General features: G+C 36.2%; 1 protein-coding gene across 1 annotated transcript; it reads left to right on the top strand.

Moving 5' to 3' along the window:
* The first annotated feature begins 3,998 nt into the window (after positions 1-3,998).
* Positions 3,999-21,036, top strand: LOC131971494 (histone-lysine N-methyltransferase SUV39H1-like). Its single transcript, XM_059332987.1, has 6 exons — positions 3,999-4,040; positions 9,165-9,364; positions 11,573-12,232; positions 15,507-15,653; positions 17,564-17,693; positions 20,379-21,036. Exons 1-6 carry the CDS (start codon positions 4,022-4,024, stop codon positions 20,510-20,512), a joined length of 1,290 nt encoding a protein of 429 aa, XP_059188970.1. The 5' UTR covers positions 3,999-4,021; the 3' UTR covers positions 20,513-21,036.
* The last annotated feature ends 4,533 nt before the right edge of the window (positions 21,037-25,569 follow it).

Below are 25,569 nucleotides of genomic sequence, written 5' to 3'. Positions count from 1 at the left end.
CAGTTTGTACACTGGCTCTACATTTAAAATGACTCATCAGAGCTATATCTGTCCTCCATACAGCCTGGCCAACCATGGAGCAGCTGTGAGTTGTTCTGTGGAGATGTGCTACCTTGTTAAAAAATGCTACCTTAGTGTTTACATTTCCGTTTTTTTATTTTATTCCTGGCAGTATTATGACATCTGTATGTATGTGTAATGAGTGTACTTTAAGCAAGATATAAACAAAATATACATTATATTCGACTTTCATTGTACTGATGTTTTTCCTCTACATCTGACCTCATTTTTTAGATCAAACACCAATTGATTTGAATATTTTAACCCTTTACATGCCAGGTTTTTGTCATGATGCCACCATTTTTATAGACCTGACTGCAATCACAACTGTGTAAATAACTCTTTTTTTATTATGAGTTTGTCATGTCTCATCTTTGATGTGATTCAAGAAGATGTTTAGATTTTTTGAAGCAGTACATGCTTGTGTGTATGGATTGTGTTTATAAATCGCATGTTTTTTCTGACGCAACCTGGTGGAAAGTAGTAAAAATGATCAATTCCAAGGCCAAAGCCCAGATTGACACCAGGATTTAATAAAATGCATGTATTAAGAAAAATAGCATTTTGAATGGTTTTCAATTGCTCAACCTGAAGAGTGTGACTATTGTGTACACAGTGTATTTTAGCCTTACTGCAGGAGCTGAGCTGGAAATAACAAGAGCAAATAAAAATACACAATGTTGCCAAAATTCATGCCAAATGCATGAACACAGCGAAAACTATTAACAAATGAGGAATGAAAAGCATGTAAAATGCGCTCCACCTGCCCTGAGGGTTTGATCATTTATTGTGACAGTGTTTATATTATATTAGGGCAGTAGTTCTCAACCTTTTTGAGTCGCGACCCCCAATTTAACATGCATGTTGTCTGAGACCCCCGCTCACTGAACACAATCTCACAGTTCAGATCATACAAACTCAGTTGATACGACGAGTTTTGGACAAAAAATTAAGCAGACAACAACTAAAACATCTCTCTGTCTGTGCATTTATATGTTTTTTGTAACAATCAGCTTCAAGCCAGAGACTCCTTGTAAAGTAACAACTTGCTAATTTGGGATTTGTCAGAAAAGACACAAAATTACCCAAAAAAAAAATCAAATTGACCAAAAAATGACATAAAATTAAGCAAAAAAGGACTCAAATTGACCACAAAATGACAAAAAATGACAAGAAAAAGACACAAAATAACCAAAAAGTCACACATTGACCACAAAATGACCAGAAAAAAACACAAAATTACCAAAAAAAAGACACAAAATAACAAAAAAAGACAAAATTGCTTAAAAAAAAAACATACACAAAATGGGCAAAAAATGACACAAAATGACCAGAAAAGACACAAAATTACTAAAAAAAACAAAACACAAAATGGGCAAAAAAAACATTAAATGACCAAAAAGACAAAAACACATTAACACGTGAACACTTTAACACAGTGGAGACAGAGTTGACTTCCAATATGATTTGACGACCACCAGAAATCATCTCAAGACCCTAATTGGGGTCGGGACCCCAAGGTTGAGAATAGCTGTATTAGAGTACTGATTATGTATGCTCTATGAGATTATCTATCGTCACCCTGTTAAAATAATCGCCTAACTCATTTTTTTCAAGTTTTGCAGGAAACACAAAAAACTCCACCAAAAGTATAACATATGACATTTATTGATCATTTCACTCAAAAAGGATGTAACAAAGGATGGCTATTGGTATAGTAATAACACTGTGTGTAAATTATGTAACTTAAGAGAAATAAATTACTTAGGCAATTCTTTGAACATGCCTTTGTGACTTAAGCAAGATATGGTAACACTTTATTTTGAAGGTGTCTACATAAGAGTCACACAAGCCTGTCAGAAACATGACATGACAAGTATCATGAGCATTAATGTTACTGCAAAGTGTCATTAATGTTCATGACACATCCCATGTCATGTTTATGACACGCTCATGTCACTCTCATGTAGATGCCTTAGAGCAGCTATTCTCAACCTTGGGGTCGGGACCCCAGTTGGGGTCGCGAGATGATTTCTGGTGGTCGCCAAATCATTTTGGAAGTCAGCTCTGTCTCCACTGTGTTAAAGTGTTCATGTGTTTTAGTCTTTTTGGTAATTTTGTGTCTTTTTTGGTATTTTTGTAGGGGTTTTTTTTGGAAATTTTGTGTCTTTTTTGGTAATTTTGCTTCCTTTTTTTGGTCAATTTGTGTCTTTTTTGTCATTTTGTGTCTTTTTTTAGTCATTTTGTGTCTTTTTATAGTCATTTTGTGTCTTTTTTTAATCGTTTTGTAGTAAATTTGTGTCTTTTTTGTTATTTTGTGTCTTTTTTTAGTCATTTTGTGTCTGTTTGGTAATTTTGTGTCTTTTTTTAGTCATTTTGTGTCTTTTTTGGTAATTTTGTGTCTTTTTTTAATCATTTTGTGGTCAATTTGTGCCTTATTTGGTCATTTTTTGTTAATTTTGTGTCATTTTTTGGTCATTTGGTTAATTTTTTTGGTCAATTTGCGTTTTTTGGGTGATCTGAACTGTGCGTGTGAGATTGTGTTCAGTGAGCGGGGGATGCGGACAACATGCATGTTAAATTGGGGGTTGTGACTCAAAAAGGTTGAGAACTACTGCCTTAGAGTAAAGTGTTACCAATTAGTGTCAACCAGTGGTGGAATGTAACTAAGTACATTTACTCAAGTACTGTACTTAAGTACAATTTTTCAGGTACTTGTACTTTACTTGAGTATTTCCACTTTATGTAATTTTATACTTCCCCTTCACTACATTTAGAGGCAAATGTTAAACGTTTTACTCCACTACATTTATCTGAAAGCTTTAGTTCCTTTTAAGGTCGAGATTTAACATAAAAACATGATTAATTTAGAGTGATTTAGAGGCATTTTTTAATTCAACCTCATAACAGTATATTAGGTACTTAAAATGAACCTTTCCTTGAGAAAATTAAAATGCTGCTTATATAAATTCATCAATAATAATAATCCAATAATAGATAAAGAATACATAAAACAATCAAAGTGGCCAATTCTGCATAACAAGTACTTTTACTTTTGTTACTTTAAGTACATTTTGATGCTGATACTTTTGTACTTTTACTTCAGTCAGTTTTGAATGCAGGACTTTTACTTGTAGTGGAGTAATTTCACAGTGTGGTATTAGTACTTTTACTCAGTGGTGGAATGTAACTAAGTACATTTACTCAAGTACTGTACTTAAGTACAATTTTGAGGTATTTGTACTTTACTTGAGTATTTTTATTTTATGTAACTTTATACTTATACTCCACTACATTTTGAGGTAAATATTGTACTTTTTACTCCACTACATTTAGCTGACAGCTTTAGTTACTTTACAGGTCCAGATATAACATAAAATATAAGATCAATTTAAAGTGATTACACATATTTTTAATTAAACCTCATAACAGTATTTTAAGTAGATACAATGAGTCCTGTCTTTACTAAATTAAAACACTGGTTACATAAAAGGCACATTACAAATAATGTAATAATATATTTAGATTATATAAAACAATCTGAGTGGGTCCATTCTGCATAACGAGTACTTTTACTTTTGATACTTTAAGTACATTTTGATGCTGATACTTTTGTACTTTTACTTGAGTAAGTTTTGAATGCAGGACTTTTACTTGTAGTGGAGTAATTTCACAGTGTGGTATTAGTACTTTTACTTAAGTAAGAGATCTGAATACTTCCCCCAACACTGCTTTTACTGAAGTAAGGGATCTAAATACTTCTTCCTGCTACTAAAATCTGTGTCAATAAAGTAAAAAAAAAAGACATCGATGGTTTTCCGGTCGGCCCTCCAGGCGGATCTGAACCAATGAGAGGGCCGGAAGAAGACTCTCCGCCAATCAGCGGCCGGGACGGTCTCCTCCGCAACAGGCTCCGCCCCAACAATGTCGTTTCTGCTATTTTGGCGGCTGAGTGGAAATCATGGCGGAAAATTTGAAAGGTAACTTTTGGATTTATATTCTATGAAATGGTTATTTTGCTGTTTATTATTTGGTCAAATTTAAACGTAAAACAGTGAAATAGGCCAAAGGACACACTTTGTGTGTTAGAGTTCCCTCAGCGGGAGGAAGAGCGGAGGGATTATAACTAACAACATGGTGACAAGGAAGACTAGTTTGTTGTCCGTATAAAAGCAGTTTACTGCGCGTAATTCAGATTTACTTTGACTAACGTTAAACTTAAAAACAAGCTATCTCTCTTATAAAGCAGACATTAATATTCAAGCGCTTTGTATTTCATAACAAAGCGTGGTTTAACGGGTTAACAGTTGATCGGCTTCATGCGACACGCAGCGCCACACTACGACACCTCCAGAGGATTTATTCTCTGTTTTTGGCTCATAATTGACGCTTCTTTTGGTTCTGTTCATGAAATAAGTCTAATTTCAAACACCGCTTCTGGCTTTGGTTTCCTTGCTTGGGCTGATCCTTTTAAGGAGGTTTCTTGTAACATGAGGCAGTTATTGTTTCTCTATCCCACTAACCACTGCCGTGTTTGGCGCTATAAAGCGGAGTTAACATTTTGGAAACTAGATTGTGTGGAGATAAGACGCCTTTCAGTGTGTTATGTAATGCCGAATTACCCCTTGCTTCCATACAATCCTAATTATCGTGTGAAATCGCTTTGCACATCAGCAGTGAGCAGTGTGGGTTTAAATAGACTGATTTTTAAGTAGACTTTGGTGTAGCCTCGCTGCCTTTTAGGTTAAAGGGACCTGCTGTGCAGGGAGGCTAGAAGGAAGCTGAGAGAATATCTGTAATGATGTTAACCCTATAAAGCCAAGTGTATCATATTTGATACACAAGTTTTTGAGACCTATACATCATCAGTGTGATATTTTTTTCCTGAAAAACCTGATGTATACATGTGTTGAAGGAAAAAAACCGAGCAACAAATTGCACAAAAATACAAGATATAGCAAAATTTATATGCAGGTTCCACTTGTGGATCAGTCATTGCTACATGAAAACGTCATATAAGCAGATGTATGATGTTGTGTTATATGGAAAAAAAATATTTTGCATGTTTGAGGAAAATGTTAAAAGAAAGTAAAGCCTTAAAAGGTTAAAAATGTTGGGTTTTATATGTTTTTGTTAGTTCAAGAAATACAAACTGTGAGCAACAAATTGCACAAAAAGAACTGATGTATCAAATATGATACAAATTAGAATCATATATCCCTATTGTTTTGGGATTTTTTTTTTTTAATTATCTGTCAGCAGGTTCAATAAACACTCAAGTTTAAAAAAAAAAAAAATTCTGGCAATTATTTAGTGGTTCAGGCTTTATAGAGTTAAATGCTGAAATCTGTTAACTTGAGTTGGAAAGCACAAATACACTGGGTTAGCAAATAAATAAGCAACTCTATTGGTATAATTAATAGGATTTGGTAACTACAAACTGTCTTCGTACACTGTATTATAGTTTAATTTATCCATATCTTTCATATTGTAGTTTAGTTTGGGCACCTTTCCTATACACTCCACATCATTTTGGTTGTTCAGAAGCATTTTGTTGGGATGGCAACCCGATCTGAGTCAGATGCCTCATCTTTTCCTCTTTTTCAGAAACTCCAGATACTTTCTGTTCATGACATCAATATCTCTCAAATATGTGTTTTTATTTATAAGGTATATTCAGATCATGAAAACTTTCCAAAGCACTTTAAGAGTTATTTTAAATTTAATTCTCAGATTCACTCTTATCCAACGCGTCGATCTTTAGATCTTCATCCTCCAAGATTTCTGGCATGCAGAGGTCAATTTATTGTTAAATTTAGGGACTAAATTATGGAAAACCTTTTCCCATCTGGCAAAGAACTCCATCTCTATAAAATGTTTTAAAAGATGTCTAAAAGCCAGTTTAACTGCTGTTTTAACATTCTAATTCACACACAAATACGCTTTTATAACATGTTCATTTTTGGTTTTATATAATTTTTTCTTATTGTCATTATAACTTGTTGTTGATGTTATTGATATGTTTTTTTCTATTATAAGTTTATTACTTTCTTATAACTATGACATTTTAGGTGGAGGCTTTAAATAATCCCATCTGGTTTTCTGCCTCTGCCTGCACTTTACACTATAATTTATCTTTGTCATTGTATGTAATTCTCTCTATTTATTCTCTAATTCTCTCTATTATCTATAAAGCTAACAATCAATTAATCGCACATGCATACATGGGCAAAATAAAATATATTCAGTAATGGAAAAAATTATTAGACCACCCTTGTTTTCTTCATTTTCTTGTTCATTTTAATGCATGTTACAACTAAACGTACACTTGCTTGGACAATATCAAAAATCATTATTAAGAAAACCATTGAAAATGTCTAGTTATCAGCAATTAAATTAAACTCTTATTTTTAAATGTATTTATTTTAATTTTATTTATATTCTTATTTTTGTTGTTGTCTTTATATGTGTCCAAATAAACGTACATTTAGTTGTACCAGGCATTAAAATGAACTGAAGAAAAAGGTTGGTCTAATATTTTTATTCCCTGACTGTATATATGCAGTACTGTGCAAGAGCCTGTTTTGATAACGGATGCTTTTATTTTGAAAGGACAAAAAGAGACTTGATCCTGTCAATCATAAAGCTAACTCAAGTGAGATTAAACTGTAAAGATAATGTGTTTTATGTTTTATCCCTGGAGAGACATGAGGTTAGTTTTCATAGTAATCTTCATATTTAAATGTGTTTTGTGTTTAAATAAGTTTTGGATCAAATTAAACTCAGTAATTCATGCTAGCAAGGTTTGATACAGTAAGCTAGTTTTGCTCAAATTAATCCTCTTGTATTTCTGTGTGTTTTATAATTGTTATTGCAACTTTCAGTTTGCAAACTAGAACTTAATTCTCAGCTCATTGGCTGACTGACGTACGGCGTGTTTCAGTTCAGTGATACTGATACACAGTCAGAGATAAAATTAAAATTAATAAATACACAGATCGATTAAAAATTCCACTTGATCCACCAAATTCTTAATGACCATTAATTGATCATCTATTAATTATTCTCATCCCTACTGTATATTAATTTTTGTACTATTTAAACAACATTTTCACCACAACAGACAGCAAATGTGAAGAACATGTTGTGTCAAAGCTCCATAGACAGTCACACAGGATGCAGCTTTAGTCCTGAGACACTGCCTTGATATAGGTGTATTTAAGTGTACTCAATCACTAGAATCTGTTCAAATCAAATCAAATCAATCAAATAGTCTTTATTGTCATTATATAGTTCACTATACAACGAAATTGAAAGTGCCACTGCATAAGGTGCATAGTTATGACAATCATAACACAAAACAACATGAGTAAAAACATTTTAAAAAATACCGAGCTAAACAAGGACAAAAACAAGAACAAGGGCATGTGATGTAATAAATAAGTATAAAAATAAATAAATGACTACTTAAAATGCTATAATTTATACATGGGGTAAATTGAGTGTTTTGCACATATCAATTGTATGGCACATGTCCGTTTTATTACACCTTTTAATTAATTTATCCTGTGTGGGTGTTAAGAGTTCTGACAGCCCAGGGAAAGAAGCTGTTTTTCATCCTGCTAGTTCTGCGTTTTTTGATTTGATTTGATTTTTGTTCATTAAAAAGACTAGTGCAGTGCCCGTAGGAAGTATGTATTGCTATAGTGGAGTTTTCATAAGGTACGCACACCATCCAGCACATGCTGCGGCTCAGTTAGTAGAGCGGTAACCTCCTGATCAGAACGTCGGTGGTTCGATCCCTGACCGGCAGCCTACATGTCGAAGTGTCCTTGAGCAAGATACTGAACCTCAAATTGCTCCTGATGCTGCGTTCATCGGTGTGTGAATGAATTCCCAATGGTGGCAGGTGGCACCGTTTAGGGTAGCCTCTGCCACCAGTATGAATGTGTGTGTGAATAAGTGAATGAGCATAGTGTGTAGTGTAAAGCGCTTTGGATAAAAGTGCTATATAAGTGCACCCCATTTAGGACTATATATTTTCCCAGAAACTTTCGCGATAAACGATTGTATCGTTGTTGTCGTTTTAGTTTTATGATATTAGAGCATAAGTACATCCTTTTCCACAGCAATTAATTTTTTTAAATCTGGAGAATATTGGAATATAGATGTGGAAAATAAAAATAAAAATATCCTAGATAAATAAGACATAAATAAATAAACTACAACCAAAAGAAATAAAATAGACTCTCATGCTCTGTTAACAAAACATTGCAATGAGATAATCATTATGTATTATATTATTTTATTATTAAAATAACATATAAACAGCTGGAATGGCTGCTTGGGAATATATTTTTTTTCAGCAATTCGTACTACCTGTCAAACATTTGCAGAATTACTTTAAACACAACACAAAAAAAGCACAAAAAGTCACGCATGTAAACGACAATATATTGAGCCCAGGAAAAATGATTGTGTCCATTAGTCCAGCTATTCCCAACCTTGGGGTCGGGACCCCAATTGGGGTCGCGAGATGATTTCTGGGGGTCGCCAAATCATTTTGGAAGTCAGCTCTGTCTCCACTGTGTTAAAGTGTTCATGTGTTAATGTGTTTTAGTCTTTTTGGTCACTTATTGTCTTTTTTGGTCATTTTGTGTCTTTTTTTGGTCATTTTGTGTCTTTTTTTGATCATTTTGTGGTGAATTTGTGTCTTTTTAGGTCAATTTGTTTCCTTTTTTGGTTATTTTGTGTCTTTTTTTAGTCATTTTGTGTCTTTTTTTGGTAATTGTGTTTCTTTTTGGGGTAATTTTGTGTCTTTTTTGGTCATTTTGTTTCCTTTTTTTGGTCATTTTGTTTCTTTTTTGGGTGATCTGAACTGTACGTGTGAGATTCTGTTCAGTGAGCGGGGGTCGCGGACAACATGGATGTTAAATTGGGGGTCGCGACTCAAAAAGGTTGAGAACTACTGCATTAGTCGATATAGTAATTATTCTGACAGGCCTACCCCAGACAAAACAGACAGTCAGAAATGAGAGATAAAAGTGCAATTACAAAAATGTTGTTGCTTTGTTGAGTAAACTTTTTTTGCCTTGCCCTTCCAGCCCCTGCCATATGCTGCAGCCCTCCCAGCAGCCCTGCTGCTGTGTCCGTGTCAAACTGCAGCGTCCCCTGTAAGATGTCCTGGGAGGAGCTGGAAGCCCTGTGTCGTAGAGAGAAACTCCTCTGTAAAGAGCTTGGAGTGAACAGAGCAAACGTCAAAGACTATGATGTGGAATTCCTCTGCAACTACAAAAAGAATAAGGTAAACTATAAGTATTATAACTACTATTAACACTGCTGCTTAAAGAGCTGCTACATTGTCAGTGTTAAGAACTATACCCTCTATACTCTGAATGTACTTCATTGGCTCCATGCCACTAATATCGATATATCGCCCAGCCCTAATATATAATAAGAAATATTTATCTCGGTACGATTTTTTTTAACGGAGCCTGAGAGTCTATTTTATTTGCCAAGTATATACACTACCGGTCAAAAGTTTTAGAACACCCCAATTTTTCCAGTTTTTTATTGAAATTCAAGCAGTTCAGGTCAAATGAACAGCTTGAAAGGGTACAAAGGTGAGTGGTGAACTGCCAGAGGTAAATAAAAAGAGGTAAGCTTAACCAAAAGTGAAAAATAATGTACATTTCAGAATTATACAAGTAGGCCTTTTTCAGGGAACAAGAAATGGGTTAACAACTTAACACTATGGAGTCTTGGGCTATTTTGTCCATTTTTGAATTCTTTTCATGTCTTTGTTAGTCGTTTTGTGTCTTTTTTTGGTCATTTTGTGTCTTTTTTTAGTCCTTTAGTCCAACATAAAATGTGATTTTGAATCTTTTTTTTTTACTTTCAAAACAATATCATGTACACTGAGTACACTGAGACATTAAACTGCATAATTTTCAATTAAATTCTGGAAAAGTTGGTGTGTTCTAAAACTTTTGACCAGTAGTGTATATATATTAGGGCCGGGACTCGATTAAAAAAATTAATCTAATTAATTAGAGGCTTTGGCTTTTTTTGAGGCTTTTTTAAATTAATTAATCGAAATTAATCGCATTTTAATCGCATATAAATATTTGACCTGAGAACAGTGAGAAGTCATTTTTTTCACATGGATTTTTAGTATACCATTGAATAATGACTGAATACATAAGCTTAAGCAACAAAAATATTGTTTATTTTTAACAGACCAGTGCAATTTTTGCCATTAAGTGTAGCAATAGCATATTTATAAATATAGTACATTTCATAAATGCAGGTAGCTAATAGGTAGGTAGACCTTCTGTAAACTAGAATACTTTGGTTTTGAAGTAAAACACAATCCACGCTAGCTACCACACTAGCCGCTAGCTGCTACATGTTTAGCATTGAGGTGATACTTGAGGCTGGATGTGCTGCGGTGATATGTGAATTCCTTGTTGCCTAGCAACACAACCATGCTCTTATGGATGCTTCCATCCGTTGGTTTTTAGTAACTAAATGTCCCATCATCCACGGGGCCAACCAAAGGTCTCATCAGCTTCTTCCTTCATGTTCACTGTGGTTTGTTGTTGTCTCAACTCATCAACGCTAGTTGGTGCTCCAGTATAATCGGTCCTCCTGAAACTCATCCAGTGAGAAAAGTTCCGCGGTGCAAAAATAAGTGTAATTAAAATGCGTTAATTTTTGTGTAATTAATTCATCTTAATCAACACATTAAAGTCCCGGCCCTAAAAAATATATATATATATATATATATATATATATATATAATATTAGGGATGCACCGATCTATCGGTTGCACATCGGTATCGGCCGATATCCACCCTGTTTACTGCAATTGGTCTATCGGCAAATAAGATGACATTTGCTGCATTTGAGAACATTATCTGTTCGTTTGCATCATTTTTGAGGTGGCAAATGTTGTTGACTTGCGGTCTGACTCCTACAGCTTTTACATTTAGGGTATATTTAATTTATTTTACATTATTTACATTTTTTGGGGCGGTTATGTAACTTAGTACTAAGTAAGTTAAGTACTTTCTTATTATTGAGTAGGTCATTGTATAGAATGAAAGAATATTAAAGGTTGTTTCATAAATTTGGATTATAGAATGTTTGCTCATTCAAAGATGGTGTGATGAATGGCTGAAAGGCAGTTCAGGTATATTTTTATAATTCAATATTTAGTTGTTTCCCTGGCACAAAAGGGGAAATAAATAACAACAAAACAAAATTAAAAAAACAGCGGCATCAGCCAAATTGGCATTTTAAACATCGGCATGGGTGCATCCCTAATATATGCATGCAGAAATTAACCGATTAATCAACCGTTAGCGTCATAGATGCTCGAGTTGTCAGGTTTCTTTCAAACAATGATGTGTGTGTGACTGTAAGTCTGGGCCGGAAGTAACACAGCTGGCAAACTCAGATGTGGAAGTAAATTTGCATCCAGCCTATTGAAGTTTTTTGTGTGTTTCAGGAGGAAGAGCTGTACCTGGTGAAGTGGAGGGGCTTCCCAGAGTCTGAGAACACTTGGGAACCCAAGAGGAACCTCAAATGCCCCAAACTGATGAAACAATTCCATCTGGACCTGGATCAGGTGTTGAGGCGCCACAAGAGACGCTGCACCCCCAAAAAACTGGATAAGGAACTCGCCTCATTCCTGCTCCAAAAGGCAAAAGTCCGTCAGAGTCTGCAGCGCTGGGAGGCCCACTTGAACAAGACGCGCAACCACCCAGGTCGCATTTTTGTCATTAATGAAGTTGACTTTGAGGGCCCTCCAAAAAACTTCACATATATCAACAATTACAAAGTAGGCCAGGGCATCATTTTAGATGAAATGGCTGTAGGCTGTGAGTGTAGAAACTGTTTAGAGGAGCCGCTGAATGGCTGCTGCCCTGGGGCCTCCCTGCACCGCATGGCCTACAATGACAAGGGCCAGGTCCGGATCCGGCCAGGGAAGCCCATATACGAGTGTAACTCTCAGTGCAGCTGTAGCCCTGACTGTCCAAACAGAGTGGTGCAGAAGGGCATCCAGTTCGACCTGTGCATCTTTAAGACGGAGAACGGCCGGGGATGGGGCGTTCGCACTCTGCAGCATATCAAGAAGAACACGTTTGTTATGGAGTACGTGGGAGAGGTAAGACCTGGCCAAACACGGGTAATTATGACTCAAATGTCCTGAAAATCTGTCTGTGAGTCTGACTTAAGTCGGAGTCCAGTCCTCCTTTGTCAATAATACCACAGCCACAGATCCTGAAGGAAGGTTTGTCATTATAAACATCTCAACAACGTTGTCCAAATACAGACAACACAGCATTTTTAAGAACTTCTTTTGGTCTTTAGCCAACATGTCTAATTGCCTTCGTTTAATCAGCAACTTGATATCAAACATCCCAGATTCATAGTGATCCCAGTCCGACCCCCCACTTTCAGCGACAAACATCACCGGTAAAACAGAGGATTAATGTTCCGTTAGTTAGACTGCATATTGCAGTCTGCATATAGCTGCAGATTGCAGCGCACATAGAGAGTCCGGCGTTTGTGTGCTATGGCTACTGATGCATTCAAGGTCTACACGAATGTCAGAATTTTGTCGTTTTGACGTTGTTCCGAGCTCTAAGTTCCGACTTTAAGTGTAAATTAAACACACCATGAGGCATTACGGTAGGAACGTGTTAGACCCGCCTTCAAAATAAAAGCAATCACATGTAGCTTTTAAAATAAGAGCACATGGATGTGTTAGCAGAATCCACCACAGAATCTACAAGAAAACTGTCAAAATACGACGCCTTAAATAAAACAGAACACTTATTCTCCTTTACAATAATTCAGTAAAATATGCAATGATTAAGATGGAATAGTGGCATTAGAATGTGGGAGAGGCACCAAATTTAGGCTTTTAGGGCAAACATTTCTGACAAAAAAAATCCTTTGGGAAACACTTGTTCTAAAGGTTTGACAGACTGGACAGATAAGAAATTACCCAGCAGAATGTTCAGGGTGATGAAAGGAGGAGAGATGTTTTTGGGTCCTTCATTGAGTCAGCTACAAGTCAGTAAATTTGTTTGGCTGCACTGGGAATTTCATGTAAAAACTTCTTTTTATATGTTAATATGTTGGTTGTTGTTTACACTACAGTTCATATAAATGGTAAATGGACCTGCACTTATATAGCTTTTCTAGTCGCTTTACGACCACTCAAAGCTCTTTACACTACAGACTGACTCATTCACCCGTTCACACACATTCATACTGGTGGCAGAGGCTACCCTAAACGATGCCACCTGCCACCATTGGGAATTCATTCACACACATATAAAAATGTTCAAATAAAACATATTGTGGTTAAGGCATGGAGAGGAAAAATAACTCATTGGGTTAAAATCATTTGGTGAGCTTCATCCCCCCACATCAAAAAGAGCTGTTATAAAGCCATTTTCCATGGTTTTCTTGATAATGATTTTGGTTATTGTCAAGAAAACCATGTTAAATGTTTAGATATCAGCTCTTAAATTAAACTCTTTTCAGCTATTTTTGTTATCATTATATTTGTCCAAACAAATGTACCTTTAGTTGTGCCAGGCATTAAAATGAACAAGAAACTGAAGAAAACAAGGGTCTAATTTTTTCCATGACTGTATATTATGTGAAAAGTTTTCATAAGAGCAAATACTAAACGGCATATACACATTACAGATAGCCCTCTGATAGGCCAATATCAGCCAATAATATCTGTCAACCGATATACCTTTCAGGCGCGAATATTAATGATGTGTTGGTGTCTGTTGGACTGACTGACACACAGCATGAAGCTTGTATTCATACTAAATCCAGTGTGGTTGTGTTATGTGCCCTTTTACAATGTAAGCACTGGAAATCTATAAAATAATTTACTCATTTACCACTTCATTTTCTCTGTCTCCCTCTCTCTCTCTTTCTCCACTGCGGGAAGGAGGAAGCAGCTTTGAACAGCTGTAACTCTGAATGTCGAGGATTTTAAAACACCAACCGACATTTGCTACACATTTAACATTGAATGGATTTATTTAATTATTTATTTGGCATGTTTCCCAAATGACGTTTCGGCCGTTGATCCTTTTATCTGCCGGACCACTACATTCAATTAATTTAAAATCAAATTCAAAATTACTTTATTTATCCATGTGATATATTTGTTAGTATATATAGTGTTTCCCCTAGAATTTTTTCTCAGCAGCAGTCCTGATGTGTCTGTGACCATGAGCAGTGTTGTCAACTCCTCAGTAAGGAAAGTAGCTATTGGCTGTCTAAAAAGTCTCTAGAAGTCACTAAATGACATCATTGCAGAATTTGCATGATTGACGATGTGCATGTACTTGTAATGGACGCTGTAGGAGAGAGGAATAACACCGTGGGGAAGACAAAAAGTGAGTAAAAAACACCCTAAATATGTTTAGAACTGCAAGTGCTCTGTCTCCTGTTACAATTTCAACCCTCCTCCCTCATCCGGCCTCGGACCGGCTAAAGTCACCCAAAACAGACACTGACTGTAAACCAGCCAGCTGCGACTTTGTGCAGACTGGACGCTAAGGGGTTAACATCCCCTCCGGCTCTGTGACTGCAGCTGGGAGAGACTGCTGCCGGAGGACTGTGCCGCTTCGACTCATTCTCACTTAAGAGGAGTAAGAATGAGTCTCCGAAAGTCTCCAGTAACACCAGAAAAAGTCGCTAGATTTGTCGCTAGTCGCTTTTTTGAAAAATAGTCGCTAGGGGGGTCTGAAGAGTCGCTAAATGTAGCCACGAAGTTGCTAAGTTGGCAACACTGCCGCTCACTGCCCTAAGGAGCTACGTTACATTACCTGCGTCGCTATATAGACCGTGTATAAGCTTGAACGTTTCCTTTTACGTTGATGTTCTAAGAGGGTCCGACAGGATTTGATGTGCTCATTGATGACTTAAAAACCATTTCTGAGGTAATAAATCAAGTGAGAAGTTTTCTCATTTTGCAATGAAATGAATGGACAGAATTTTTTTTCTTTGCGCCCCCTGCTGGAATTTTCGGTAGAATGCAGCTTAAGGCACTTCCTGGTTTGCCTCCAAGCTCAGACATGGAGGTTGCCGCCTGCTCAAAACAAGTTGAAAATAACGTTGTATGTTGTTGTGCTCACACAGTGCGAGTAGAAATCATTAGTGGCGCATTGATATTAATGATTATGTGAAATTTCAGCAGCGGCGCATAGATGAATGTAGGGGAAACATTGATATATGTGTAATATACTTTACTTATTTATTTACACATGTGATACCGGCTAAAAAACTGCATATGCCAGCTAACGTTAATCCTTGAAAAAACATCTCAAGGGGCTATTTGAGCTTTTTTCACTAGTTATTTAGCATTGTATCAAAGACTGACAGACTCTTGTTTCCTCCAGATCATCACAACAGATGAAGCAGAGAGGAGGGGCCTCGTTTACGACCGCCAAGGCTCTACGTACCTGTTTGACCTGGACTATGTGGAGGATGTGTACACAGTGGACGCAGCTCACCTCGGCAACATCTCCCACTTTGTCAACCACAGCGTGAGTGTTGTCAAACTGTACACAACTGAGAACACCAAACTCTACACAGGAGCCTCAACCCTGATCCCCTCTCCAAATTTACCACCCTCTCGGGACTTTCATGGCCAAAAGAGGCCACACACACAACTGCTATTCTGAAAATGAGTTAATGTTTAGTAGTTTTAAACAAGTCTGAAGTTGTTTAAGAGATTTATGAAAAAAAATCTGAAAGAAATATTGATGTATGGTGATTTATTAGCAGCTGTTGTGCGTGTGGCCTTTTTTAGCCAGTTTGTATATTTGAATTATTTCATAATTCACAAAAAAACACAAAAAAATAATTATTTTCCATATAATAAATAGTAGGGAGCTGAGGCTTTGGTCTTGGATATGTCAAAGATTAGAAACAAAACTGATTTGATGCATTAGTATTTTTTATTGTAGTGTAGTTATTGTAGTTATTGTAGACGACTTCTCTTGACCTAGCAGTTGTTGTGGGCGTGGTCTTTTTTGGCCATGAAGGTCATAAGAGGGTAGTAAATGCACCAATGGAGTATGAAAGATATGTAAGGGTTAAATTACTGAAGAAAAGTTCCTGCATAAATTCCTGCCTCAACCTGTAACACAACCAAAATGATCAACAAATGGGAAAAAAAGAGAAAAATGTACAAAAATGCCCGAAGAGGGCATAAGGATGGAGCTGGAGTTGAACTTTTTTTTTCAATGAATTGAAGCATTTAACAAAACAACAACAACAAAAAACGTTTCAAAATATTATCATGGATTATGGCGATGATTCCCAGCAGCCCTATATTAAACTGTCTCTTTGCAACACAATGTAAGATAAAGAATAACTTCCAGTGATCGGTCCATCATGATAGTGTAATTAATTTAACATAATTTATACATAATTTGAACATTATTTATTATTATATAAACATGTTTAAAAGATTCAGTAGCTTCAAAATGGTACACAACATTTTATATTTAAAACCATTATAAAAGGAACTTTTTTAAAAGCAGTTTATTGTAGTATTGAACCAACGACCCATTGAAATTAATGTCTTGAACAGTCTAAGTTCAGTTGCATTTTAACAAGTTTCCATTATTTGATTAGAAAATAAATTGCATGAAACTATCGGAAATGAAGGTTTACCCACCTATTAGTAGGAATATATTTTTTCCAGATGGAAAAGGGCCACGAAATGACGTTTTGAGTGCTTTTATTGTGGCGCAAATGGCAAAACTGTTTCCTTTGGAAAAGTCTGCAAAAAAAATATTTCAATTTGGCCTCCTGGAGATCATGTGACAAATCAAAGCATTGCTATTGGTTCCCTATACGCCTTCTTTTTTAAAGTATCGCATCACTCAAAAAAATGCATTGTAGAAATTTGACAAGCCAAAAATGGGAATGTTGCCTGAGGGCAACACCATACCATAGACGGTTAAAGTAAAATAAATAAAATAGCGGAGCATTGAAATACTTCCCTTCGCTCTCAAAGTCCCAAAACACAGAGAGCCAACACAACGCAGGAAGATAACTTCCGTCCACAACGGGAGAATCCATTCCTTTAACTTTTTACCAGGGCGAAATACTCACTAAAACTTATATGTAATTACCTGTTTACATCCAAATAATACAGCAAATAATTTCACCACAAATTAGCATCACAATCCTTTGTAAAAACGAAATATAAAAACAGGAAGTTACCCCTTACAAATGCAAAATCCAACAGTCTCAGTTTACACCTTCAAAATAAAAGTTCTCTGCATTTTCCTGATAAACATCAGAATAAAAGTTCATAATCTCGTTTAACATCTGTTAAATTAGCTCCTCCCTTCCTCAGCACACAAATATGCTGTTTCTCTTTTATTTGCTATTGTTTAGTCTTATAAGCTCCTGACAAGAGTTGTATTTTTTTTTTTTGCAGTGTAACCCCAACCTGCAGGTATTCAATGTGTTCATCGACAACATTGATGAGAGACTCCCAAGAATTGCTTTATTTTCTACGCGGTCTATTCGGGCAGGAGAGGAGCTCACCTTCGACTACAAGATGCAAAGTAAGTGTCACTGATTAGCACTGGTGTGAAAAACTAATATGAAAAGTAGTAAAAAGCTACTTAAACTACTAACTTCAGTTTTTTAGACACATTTAGTGGAGTACAAGTTACAGAATTTGCCTCCGTTATTAAGTGGAGGATTCAGGTGCATCTGAATAAATTAGAATATGATGGAAAAGTCCATTTCCAGTAGTTCAAGTCAAATATTGAGTGCAGTTAAGGGCTGTTTCCATTACAGTCCAATACCCAGAATGAGGCAGATCTCTATTACATGTAATTTAGCCAAAGCGACTTACAATTAGTGCATTCAACCTGAGGGTACTAGACTTAGGCCCCATTTACACGGGGACGCTCACGGGTAAAAGCGACAAAATATTTTATCGGAAGTGCCTTTCGTTTAGACGGTGACGGCGTTTTTGGGGCTTAAAAACGCAAAAATCTGAAACCACCCTCCAAAGTGGAAAAGTTAAATACGGTCCGCCGTAGCGTGTCGTCTACACTGCCAAGACGCAAAACTCTGCTCAGATCTGCTCACGTCACATATGTGTTTACAAACATAAACAAACTTGGGATTATTTCCATGGTGGGACCTTCAAGCTGCTCTGGCAGCTCTAGTAAATTTACAGGAGTCTTTCCACCAAATGTACAGGATATGTACAGATATTATTAGTGAACAGAGAAGGATCTGGAATTACCTCCATCACATTTTGGATGCAGCAATTCGTTGGAGGCGAGCCAGACGGCTGTGAACGAGACCTGGGAGATCTAGTGATGGTGGAGAACTTTGTGGAAGGAGTAGATGATGAAAATGTGTGGCATGAAAACTTCTGCATGTCCAAAGATGCTCTTATTGCTTTAAGTGATGCCGCCTGGCTGCATACAATCGAATTCCACACACTTGCGTCACCGTGTGCACGCAGATTTCCTCCCGAAAATGCTCGTCTAAACGAGGAATAAAAAGTGAAGACGCGACGCCACTTTTGCGTCTTCTGTTCAGACCGTCATCATGTAAACGTAGCCTTAGACCACAGGAATCAAGTAAGTGCATAACTTTAAGAGCCAACTGTAAACGCTACAGGAGTGCTATATGTTAAAGAAGAAAGGAAGAGAAAAGAGGTATAATATATATATATAGGTAATATATAAATAAATATATGTTAGGTGACCAAGAATTAACCGAGGTATTGTTGGAAGAGGTGGGTCTTTAGCACTCGCTGAAACGTCCCTAATTTGAATATGAGCCGTCCGGAATGGTCTTTTAACCAGACTTTTTTATCCCTGGAGAAGAGCAGGGCCGTTTTTCTCCCCTGAAAACAGCCTGGTTGCTGATTGGATAGAACACTAAGCAGGATGTGACGTAGTACTGGACGCCACAACAACAAGCAACATTTGTAAAAGCTGGCTGTTGTTGCTATATTAGGGACTTTTCGGACCCCCTAGCTACTATTTTTGAAAAAAGCGACAAGCGACAAATCCAGCTACTTTTTCTGGTATTATTGGAGACTTTTGGAGACTCGGAGTCAAAACCGGCACAGTCCTCCTGCAGCAGTCTCTCCCAGCTGCAGTCACAGAGCCGGAGGTCTGTAAATTGCTAACAGGCTAACAGTTAGCTCTGTAGCAGTACAGTGTGTATGTGCTAACAGGCTAACAGTTAGCTCTGTAGCAGTACAGTGTGTATGTGCTGCTGCTGCAGGAGGTGTTCACTTAGCGATCTCTGTTTGTTTACAACAAGCACCGGACACTCTGTGCACAGTTAGCGATGCCGGTTAATTCACGATCACTATGTTTATGATCAGTGGAGACGCTGTGCATAATAGGCCATGCTGCTTTGTTTATGATCAGCGGTGGATGTTGTGCACCGTTAGCGATGGCAGCCACAGTTGCCTCTCCTGTGTTTCATTCTGTGTGTAATGGATCTATATAATGTGTTATTTCCACTTTCTGAATTGAAGTACTGACATAAATAATTTTTGATATGATATTCTAATTTATTAAGATGCACCTGTAAGTATAAACTAAGTTTAAAAAAAAAAAAGGAAATGTTTAACAAGAGTATACTTACCTTAATGCACACAGAAATGGATGGAGTGGCATGGATATTATTCATATTTTGGTTTTGTTTTTAAGCTTACTAATGTATATGGCAGAACATCCGGTCAGCCAGGCTGTGGCCTCAAACTGTGTCAAAAAAGTCCAACATACTTTTTCGCATTGTTTTGTTTTTTTTCAACACAATAAAAACTTGCCAATAGTGTGGTGACTGTGGCATGAATTTTTGCAGGAACTTTTCTTTTTAGTAACATTTTTTAAATCCCTTGTCATTAACCCTTACATGTCTTTCATACTCCATTGGTGCATTTACTACGAGAGGGAGACTGGCACTACAATAAAAAATACTAATGCAATCAAATCAATTTTGTTGCTAATCTTTGACATGTCCAAGACTCTAATCTCCACCAAAGCCTCAGCTCCCTGCTATTTATTATATGTAAAATAATTCATTTTTTGTGGGGGGGTTTTGTTGTTTAAGAAATTATGGAATAATTCAAATAGATAAACTGGCAGATAATATTGATATAACTTTGTGAAGTTAAGAAACTGTGTATTTGAGTTTGACAGCCCTGGTGTACATCATTTTTGGGTGCGTTTCTTTCACTTTCCAACCCAACTTGTGTTTGCTTCCAGTTGATCCAGTGGACACAGAAAGCACCAAGATGGACTCCAGCTTCAGCCTGGCGGGGCTCCCCAGCTCCCCCAAGAAGAGGATTCGTGTTGAGTGTAGGTGTGGATCAGACTCCTGTCGGAAATACTTGTTCTGATGAACGGACTGCTGGGAACGCAACACTGTCATCCGTGTGTGATGGGTGAAATTGTACAGATTTGCATATGTTTTTTTTTTTGTTTATGGAAACTGAAATTCACTATCAACTTTAATGTGAATATATCAAGCCACAATCTCGCCTTCAAACATTGGTTTCCAGTGAGCCAAACGCTGCATCAGTACATAATCAAATGATTTTAACATCTTAAACTTAAATAAAAAGCTAATATTCCGAGCCTACATAGCAAAGGACAAGAATAATTGGCAATACTGAGTAAAACATATTTCTGTGGTTGCACTCATTCTCTAAAAATGTATTCTACATGAACATGAACATGAACAGGTTATGGGCCAAGCCTCTATCATTCCCATTTATTACAGCTTGGGATCTTTTCCCATCATTTCTAGCAATGAAAACATTGTTCTCACCTAGTTAACAGCTGAGATCACACCACTTAAAACACAGCTACATCTTAAAAAATTAGAATATCGTGAAAAAGTTCAATATTTTTTGTCAATTATTTCATAAAGTGAACTCCTGTATTATATAGATTCATTCAGTGAAATATTTCAAGCCTGTTTTTCTTGTAATTTTGATGATTCTGGCTTAGAGATGATGAAAACTCACAACTTAGCGTCTCAGAAAATTAGAATATTACATAAGATCAATTAAAAAAGGGATATTATAAACACAAATAATATGCTTCTGAAAAGTCTGTTCATTTCTATACATCAATACTTGGTTGGGCTCCTTTTGAATCATGAATTACTGAGACACTGAGTTTTGTGTTTTCATCATCTCTAAGCCAGAATCATCAAAATCACAAGAAAAACAGGCTTGAAATATTTCACTCTGTGTAATGAATCTATATAATGTATGAGTTTCACTTTCTGAAATTGACAAAAAATATTGAACTTTTTCATGATTTTGTATTTTTTTTTTTTTGAGATGTACCTGTAAGTCTGATGGGTCAAGAAACACAAGCAGGTTGGAAACAAAACTTCATGTTAGTTCAACAGACAACTACAGAACACGTCCTGTTTCAGCTCTGACCTTCTGGGCCTCCTGTAGTGAGCTGGGTAATGAGGGATTATTAGCACTATATTATTAGATTATATATATTATATTATTATATGTGTCCAGTGTGACCTGTAAGGTGGTTTGTTTCCAACGTGTGGTCTGACTGCTCACGTCTCTTTTTAGTATTTCACATGTCAGCTTTTACCTGATCTACAGTACAGGCCAAAAGTTTGGACACACCTTCTCATTCAATGCGTTTCCTTTATTTTCATGACTATTTACATTGTAGATTCATCAAAACTATTAATGAACACATGTGGAATTATGTACTTAACAAAAAAGTGTGAAATAACTGAAAACATGTCTTATATGTATATACTAAATGGTGGTTACTTTGAGGAATCTAAAATACAAGACATGTTTTCAGTTATTTCACACTTTTTTGCTAAGTACATAATTCCACATGTGTTCATTAATAGTTTTGATGAATCTACAATGTAAATAGTCATGAAAATAAAGGAAACGCATTGAATGAGAAGGTGTGTCCAAACTTTTGGCCTGTACTGTATGCTGGGCAAGTATGAAAATTAGATCCAAGTTGTAATAAAGCGGAAAACATTTCCGTAGTTTTAATGGTCCTTTAACCTGATAATTGTAGCACATTGATGTCTGGAAATCTCACACTGAGTTTCAGGATTCTAACACGAGGCTCAAATGACATTTACAGTATAATAGTCTAGACGGATTTCAGAATAAAGGCCTTCTATAAGAAGTGAGGAGCATTTATGGGTACAAGTCAGGAACCGGCCTACCTTAAATATCTCAAGGGTGCTGAGTCCAAAAAAAATGGTTCCCAAACATAATTTTGAGTTTTTGACCTTCTAATTTGTATATCAAATGGCCACCAAATTGCCCATCTTGCACAGTCATTGGACCATTTCCCCTTAGTTTTTTTGTAAGTAGGCAATCAAAGATGAGGAAATTAAGTTTCTGGATCTATAGTCTAGGGTCAGAGCAAGGATATAGTGGAGGCTCAGTGTCTTTTTTATGTATATGTATATATATATATATATATATATATGCAAAATACCAACTGGAACATTTAAAAGTGATATTGATTGAATATTTATGTCGGCCTCAAAAAAATGACACAAATAATGCTTAATTTCACCTTAAAAGTTGGTATTTTGCATATATATAAAAGTTGGTATTTTGCATATATATAAAAGTTGGTATTTTGCATATATATAAATATACATACATAAAAAAGACACTGAGCCTCCACTATATCCTTGCTCTGACTCTAGACTATAGATCCAGAAACTTAATTTGCTCATCTTTGATTGCCTACTTACAAAAAAACTAAGGGGAAATGGTCCAACGACCAACGGCGGCCATATTGATATGCAAATGAGAAGGTCAAAAACTCAAAATTTCGCTTGGGAACCATTTTTTTTGGACTCAGCACCCTTGAAATAAGTAAAGTAGGCCAGTTCCCGACTTGTACCCATAAATGCTCCTCACTTTCACTTTTTGGACAATTCCGTCTAGACTAATACATTCTACTTAAATATCATCATTCATATATCTCTGACTGTTCCCATGACAACCTCTATAGAGACTATAGAGGGTCAGACTGTCTGCATGGCCAAACCCCACCACCATAATGTTTCTGATTATAGTAAGTTGACTCTTAATGCTAAGGTGAGGGTGGTTATGACTCTTTTTTATGAACTGTCACTCTTGTGATTACAGTACCTATTTTATGGAGAAATAGGTGATTCTTTTACAGTGTAAATATTTTAACATTTTAGATTTTAGTACTGAAGTTTTTATTTTTCTTATTTCTTACCGTTTTAGAACAAAATCTATGTGAATAAATGGATTAAATGCTGGATATGGAATGACTTGTTTTATTTTACTCCACCACTAGATGGAGCTTTTCAACACTCAAGTGTATTATACAGAAAATGTTTCAGCTCCACTTCCTCCACCACAATGCTTGGCACATTTTAGAGTAATTTTACTCCCCTTGAGTAAAGTATTAATTTTTTATAGAAAAAAGTTCTGTTAGGTCCTTCATGCTGGGGTTGGAAGGTAACAAATTAATTTGAAGAGATAAATTAACCGTTGAACACTTTGAAATGTAGGTCATATGAGTTTACACACCCACTGTGCTACTGCATTAACTATATATTACTCATAAGTTCTACCCTAGACACCCTTTTCTACTTCCTTTTAAAATGTAATTACAACTGTAGATCCCCTCCAGACATCAGAAAACTCTCCTTTGAACACAGTTTTCCATCACAATCACCAGTAGTTCTCAACCTTTTTGAGTCGCGACCCCCAATTTAACATGCATGTTGTCCCCGACCCCCGCTCACTTTATATTTTATTGTTACTTTTAATCTAACTCTAATCCTTTGCTGTCAGTTTAAAGGTCTGAGTGTGTAACAGTCAGCTTCAAGCCAGAGACTCCTTGGAAATAATAACTTGAAACTTTTGTATTTGTCAGAAAAGACACAAAATTTCCCAAAAAAGAATCAAATTGACCACAAAATGATCAAAAAAAGACACAAGATGACCAAAAAAGACACAAAATGACAAAAAAAGACACAAATGACCAAAAAAGACACAAGATGACCAAAAAAGGCACAAAATGACCAAAGAAAGACAAAAATGACCAAAAAAAGACACAAAATGACCAAAAAAGACACAAGATGACCAAAAAAGACACAAAATGACCAAAAAAGACACAAAATGACCAAAAAAGACCAAAAAAAGACACAAAATGACCCAAAAAAGACACAAAATTACCCAAAAAACACATAAAATGACACAAAAAAGACACAAAATGACCAAAAAGACATTAAATGACCAAAAAAGACACAAAATGACCAAAAAAAGGATACAAAATCACCAAAAAAGACACAAGATGACCAAAAAAGACACAAAATGACCAAAAAGATTAAAAAACATTCACATGGTCCCGACCCCAAGGTTGAGAATAGCTGCATTAGACTGATTTGGACATTCAATGGCAGCAATATCTCTTTTTAAATGGAAGCACCAGCGGTTGGGGGACATGAGTCACATGACTTGACTTGAGTTGCTAATTTGATACTGATCAAAGACTTGACATATATTATTCATAACTTGAGACTCCAATAGACTTGAGACCGACGATTCCAAACGACTTATTTAAGTTAATTATGTTTAATTTTTCTAGATGTTTAGAGATTCTGTTTGGTTTGGTTGTTATTTCTGCTGCAGGGTGAAACCTGCCAACTCCATTATCCATAAAGTTAACAATCGATTAATAGATTAATCGCTGCATGCATACGTGGGCAAAATAAAAGACATATATACAGTACTGTGCAAAAGCCTGTTTTGATAACGGATTATTTTATTTTGAAAGGACGAAAAGAGACTTGATCCTGTCAATCAAAAAACAAATTCTGAGATTAAACTGTAAAGATAACATGAAGGAGTTCAATGTTTAAGGTTTTAACCCTGAGGAGACATGAGGTTAGTTTTCATAGCTATCTTCATATTTAAATGTGTTTTGTGTTTAAATAAGTTTTGGATAAAATTAAGTAATTCATGCTAGCAGGGTTTGATACAGTAAGCTAGTTTTGCTTAAATTAATCCTCTTGTATTTCTGTGTGTTTTATAATTAGGGCCTCGGGGCAATCGCACCGAGCACTGGTCCCATACAGCAATAGCTGTAAAAAAGGGATATGGAACAGTTTTTTTAGATCGCTCTAACAAAGCTATTTTTTCATTTTTCTTTAAAAAAAACATATGTAGACGTTCAGGAAGAACTCGGGACACTCAAAGTGAAGTCGGATCAATGATAGGTATTATGGTTTTGCCAAAAATGCTTTCTGTTCGAGGCCAGAAATTTCAGTCCACCTCTGGCTGCTGTCACTCATTCATTAACAGGTGCCAGTTAATTCTGTTGATTGCTTTGATCTTTGATGTGATTACAGTTACAGACACACACACACACATGCGCGTAAGTGCGCACG

This window comes from Centropristis striata, chromosome 5 (genome assembly GCF_030273125.1).
Source record: "Centropristis striata isolate RG_2023a ecotype Rhode Island chromosome 5, C.striata_1.0, whole genome shotgun sequence".
Lineage (NCBI taxonomy): Eukaryota > Metazoa > Chordata > Actinopteri > Perciformes > Serranidae > Centropristis > Centropristis striata.
This window is presented reverse-complemented; position numbering and strand designations above follow the sequence as displayed.